The sequence below is a fragment of the Physeter macrocephalus genome, chromosome 8 (assembly GCF_002837175.3).
Source record: "Physeter macrocephalus isolate SW-GA chromosome 8, ASM283717v5, whole genome shotgun sequence".
Classification (NCBI taxonomy): domain Eukaryota; kingdom Metazoa; phylum Chordata; class Mammalia; order Artiodactyla; family Physeteridae; genus Physeter; species Physeter macrocephalus.
In genome coordinates this window covers 100625058-100630828 of record NC_041221.1, presented here as the reverse complement: position 1 = coordinate 100630828, position 5771 = coordinate 100625058, and the positions used below count along the sequence as shown (strand labels likewise).

At 35.7% G+C, this 5771-nt stretch overlaps 1 protein-coding gene across 1 annotated transcript; it reads left to right on the top strand.

The window, feature by feature from the left end:
• The first annotated feature begins 1686 nt into the window (after window positions 1-1686).
• Window positions 1687-2085, top strand: LOC102980429 (ubiquinol-cytochrome-c reductase complex assembly factor 2-like). Its single transcript, XM_055086364.1, has one exon. The coding sequence runs from the start codon at window positions 1687-1689 to the stop codon at window positions 2083-2085; it is 399 nt and encodes a 132-aa protein (XP_054942339.1).
• The last annotated feature ends 3686 nt before the right edge of the window (window positions 2086-5771 follow it).

Genomic DNA, 5771 nt, shown 5'->3' with positions numbered 1-5771 from the left:
GCCGCTTCGCGGCATGTGGGATCTTCCCGGACCGGGGCACGAACCCATGTCCCCTGCATCGGCAGGCGAGCTCTCAACCACTGCGCCACCAGGGAAGCCCGAGATGGAATTTTCAAAAAATTAAAACTAAAAAGCTACCAAGCATGCATAAGGGGAAGTCATAGAATCATTAGTGATCATAAATATGTAAATTAAAGCAAGAATATCACTTTAGAGCCATTAGCGCACTAAATAATACTAAAAACGCAATAATGTAATAGGAACGTTCACGCACATCTAATGGAGTGTAGATTGTTGTGGACATTTGGAAAGTAATCTAGTACCAGTGAGTCAGTTTGTAGACACATACCCTGTGATAAATCTGTTCTTTTACCAGGTATATAATCCAAATCTATCCTCATATAAAGTCAAAAAGGGACATGTAAAAGATTGTTCTTGGTTGTGGACTAAGAAATATTGTGTTTGTTCTTGGTTGAGGACTAAGTTGAGGTAAGTGAGGCAACTAAGGTGCAGATTTTAAGGAGGCACTCACTCTAAAGGTCATGTAAAACATGAGTACAGGATAGCAAACTCACCCTGAGAGTAAGTGCCTCCTTAAGTGTTGTGCCCCATCTGCCTCACTTGCCTCACCCTACTATCATCTCAGCTGGAGTCAGATTAAGTTTATGTCACATGGAGAGTGGATAGATGACATGAAATAAATGCACAGGAAGGAGAATTACACATCATTTAGAAAGAATGGATGAAAGATAAATATAGTTGTAGGAGTGAGTTTTAAGTTGTTTAACTTTTAAAAAAACTATTGTCTGTTCATTATTTTGAAAGTGAACACATCAAATGGTATTTTATTTACTTAAGCAAATATTAATTAAAACGAAGCCAAAATAAAAATATTTTGATAAATATACTAGGAGGAAAATTAAATAGTACAGCCTATTTAAAAATGTTCATAAAGCAATGTACTTAAAATTGATCAAGCAAAAACATATATTTTTACAATCTTAAAATCAAAATCATTTTATGTATCAGAAGTTTTTCAGTATGTGGGGAAAAGGTTTATATTGTTCAATGAAACCTTAGCATATACTTTTTGACTCTCCCCATAATAACTGGCATATCTATTTCTCAAGCCAATTTAAATCTAAAATGTAAAACTGAATTTGACGTGACGGCTCACTATGATCTATTTCACCCAAAAACTTTGCTGAGTTTTTGGTATAGACTCTCTATATCTGCAAATTATGAATGGTTTAAAATATAGAAATAATATAACTACAAATTTAAGAAAAATGTGGATGGTTTGGAGACTTTTTAGCAGAATTATGAGTTAAAATTCATTGTTGTGGTCCACTCTAAATCTGACTTTTTAATAGCTTTATCAACTATCATACCCTAGATAAGAATAGTAACTGAAGATGGTAAATTTTAGTATGGCTGAGAACTGCCAGATATCCACGAAGGGATACTGGGTATCTGGAAGAGATCCCTGGTGGTCCCAAAACAAAATCTGTTCTTTCATCTGCTCCAATCCAGCTTTCTGACTCTGTCTCTCCTTTCTTCAGTATCTTCACATTCTTCTGTGCCGTCATTTATAAAATATATCTGTTAATTAAATGTGTCCTATATCTCTGGGGATTTGATAAATTGATTTGAAAGCACTTTAAAAAATAAAGTTCAGGCCCCAAAATGGCGGCCAGCTGCTACCAGAATTTTCTCAAACTCTGTGAGGAATGGCCAGTGGACGAGACCAAACGAGGCCAGGACTTGGGCGCTTATCAGTGGGGGCGGGTAGCACACGCCTTTCGGGAGGGAGAGAACACCCAGATTGCAGAGCCTGAGGCCTGTGATCAGATGTACGAGAGCTTAGTACCTCTCCATTCAAACTACTACAAACACAAGTACCCTCGCCCCGGAGACACAAGCTTCAATGGCCTGTCCCTGGAAGAATACAAACTGGTCCTGTGCACAGATACCTTGGAAGAGTTTAAGGAGGTGAATAAAGGCATGTGGAAGAAACTGCAGGAGAAGTTTGCCCCCAGGGATCCTGAGGAGAAGCATAAGGCCTGGGCTAGGGCCTTATCATGACCGTGTTACCTAAGTGTGAAGTCGTGTACGTTGCCATCATCAATAAAATGCCCTGATTTCTCCATCCCCCAAAAAAAGTTCATATACCTATAATAATTTTTTTAACCTTTTTATTTTATATTGGAGTATAGGTGATTAAGAATGTGATAGTTTCAGGTGCACAGCAAAGTGACTCAGCCATAGATACACATGTATCCATTCTCATATACCTATATATAATGATACTGAGTGTTGAAATAGTTATTTTTGGAACATGTTTTAAAATGATGGGAGGGAGACGCAAGAGGGAGGAGATATGGGGATATATGTATATGTGTAGCGGATTCACTTTGTTATAAAGCAGAAACTAACACACCATTGTAAAGCAATTATACTCCAATAAATATGTTAAAAAAATGGAACAGTAAAATAAGGTCACAGTCTAAATTTTCTTACATAAGAGGTACTTTTTCTCACCATGAGTTTGTTTTTCAGCCCTATTTAATTTGGAAACTGGCCTGTTTGAATGCCTAGAGCGGAACCTTCCTCACCCAGCAATTAAAGAAGGGCATAATGTCAGATTTTAAACTTTTTTTTCCATGTAGGACAGCAAACTGTTACCTCCTTGTATAGGTAGGTGCTTTTAATTACAGACTAGATTGGTCAATGGGATAGTGCCACCCAAACGATATACATAAAATGACCAAGATTTAGAGACATCAGGTATTACCGTGTGCAGAGTAATAGCAAGATGGGTGTCACATTCACCTCCTTTTCCTTATACACAGATTACATGTTCATTAGTTTACAGACATCATGATAGTAATCTAATTTGGGACAAACGGAATAGATTTCATGCCAGGTTTGTGTTTGGGAAGCCACAGGGTTGGTGCAATGCTGCTTCCTGGGGGGATCTACAGAGAAGACTGACCCAACCTGGGGACAAGGGGATATCTTTCTCACCTTGTAATTCTCCCCTTCAAGAGGTGCAAGACTCATACATGTAAGGAAAAGAACTTTAGTATCTTTAGTATCAGAGTAAGGCTAGTCTTTCCCCTGTTGCGAATACTATTACTATGATTATAACTACTACTAGTACTATTATTTATTAAATACTTATTTTTAGAAAGGTTTATGTGGATAATGTTATATGTATAAAGATTATGTGTATTATAATATTGCTCTTTTAAATAAGAGAAAAATTAAGCTTGGAGAGGTGAGGTGATTTACTCAAAGTCATACGTCCAGGGTTAAAAGAGAAGCATTCTGAATTATGAATCCACATTCTTGGTAAATTAAAAAGACAAGGCTATTAGCACTTTAAACTTTTTATTTAAAGTTTTTATTTCACCAAAAATTATCTAGTTGTTTCATAATATTGTCCCTGATATAAACCAGATACTAGAAACTACCATGCATTACCTCCATGTATATACTATACACATTTTCCATTCAAGTTGTACCACAACTCATGATTTATAGTTTGGTTGGTGATGCTTTTAATACATGAAATGTTTTCTGACTGGAAGCTACAATTTTATAATTTTAAGAGGCATAGGCAATCATATGACTAATCATCATAGATGTCACTCCTATTATTTATGTCACATTAGATAAGTATATGCATTTTATTTTATATTCCAACACCAAGAAAAAGTGGATGAATTAACTCTATAAGGAGCTGATACTTTATTTAAAATTGATAGAGAATAATGTGTTGCTTTTCTCTACTAGGTGAAAGTTCAAAATTATTATTTAAATGCACTCATTTGTAAATTAAGGTTAATTAACTGCATTCATTAAAGCTGTACTTATCTACAATGATTCTGACTTGATTATGAATGTTATGATTGAGTTATAGTTATGCAAATGCCATTGAAACTTATTGTCATGTGTTACTTAAGTCATAACCTCATAGTTATGGTAAGGTACTCAAAATATATTTTCTTGTAAAAATATAATGATGTCATGTCTAGTATCTGTGGATATTTATATATATATTTATATATAGTCTATGACTAAAACCTAGTAATTTCTCTAATAACAACTAAATAACTAATAATAATAATACCCTCCAAGAGAATGATGAGTACTTGAGTTTCATGGTGGTGGTAAGTGTTCTCTGAATGAAGTTATATAAAATAATACAAGACAATGTGTACCATCTCTTTAGTCTATAGTCTGTACCAGGTTCAGTGGCAAGCACCTTACTTGCACCATGTCTTTTTATCTTCTCAAGAGCTCCATGAATCCAAGTAATTTTTAATGTGGATTTCTATGGGCAAGTTCCATTCTAGACACTGGGGAAGCAGCGCTGAACCAACAGACATCTCTGCCCTAGTAGAGCTCACATTCTAGTTGAGGAGAAAGATAAGAGACAAAATAAGTAAAATATATAAATAAAACAATTATAATATTTGTTTTAAGCAGAAGAAGGAAATAGAGAGTTAGGAATAGGAAGTGTCATGGAGAAGGGACATAATTTTAGGAAGGGTTCAAGGAAATTCTCATGAAGAGGTAACACATGACTGAAGACCTGAAGAAAAGCAGAATGGAAGCCGAATACTTATCTGTCAAAGAGCTTTCCAGGCATTAGAGAGAAAATGCAAAGCTCCTAAGATCAGACTTTGCCAGCTGTGATGGAGCACAATGAGTGGGAGAGTGGTGTGAGATGAGGTTAGAGAGGTAACCTGCTCCAAATCACGTGATACAGGTGATAAACCAACAAAGCAAGGACTTCAACTATAAGAGATAAATGACAGGCAATCAATAAGTTAGATAGATTAATGAATAAATGGATTGATGGGTGAATGAGCAGATAAATGATAGATAAGTAGACAAATTGATTAATAACTAGATACCCAGTTTTTTTTATTATTCCTTTAAGAACATTGTTCAGTTTGTCTAAAGCAATGGATACTTATTAAAGCAGAAAGAAACTGAGTATTTATATGGCTGCCCAGTTTTACACAAACTGTTAGCATAAGAGTTGGATACAGAATTGAATGCATTAGAGAACCTCTAGAATCATTAGAAGAAAGGATAAGAAATATCCTTGAATTTTGTTCTTCCAAAACAAGAATAAACATTTTGCATAACACGTTCATGTTATACTCTAACCACCACAGCCTACTTTAAAGCACACATAGGGTTACTATTTATGTTCTGGCAGCCTTTCTGTAGATCTGATCCCTTCTTACAGTTCTGGAATCTTTGAATCTTTGCCTTGATAAAGAACTAAGCCTCTGTAACAGGCTGTTCTGTGTTGGTACTGCTCACGCTTTATAAATGGAGAAGTCAAACAGAGCGATGAGCAGCAAGACGCAAGACAGGGGAAAACAGGACAAACTTAGTGGCTGGGAAGATATGGTCAAGTGGATGAGAAAGATGGCAATCTGCTCTGCAGTTACCAAAAAAATGTGGTTTTTATTATAATAAACTCTGTTGAGCAGTTATTTTAGTGGTTATTTTAATACCCTGAAAGAACTAGTATGCTAACTTTTTTCCAAGGGTAAGTAATTTACAGAGAGACTTTGATGATTAGATCTTCTGAACTGTAAAGGTTCTCTATTTTTTGTGATGCCAGAAGTGAACAAATCAGATACTCACCTCGTCAAAGGAGAGCATACACCATGGAGGAACGTGGAGTTTCTTATAAGAGGGTGTTAGAAAGAATCTGCGTTGGAATTTAAATTCTGGTTGGGTGA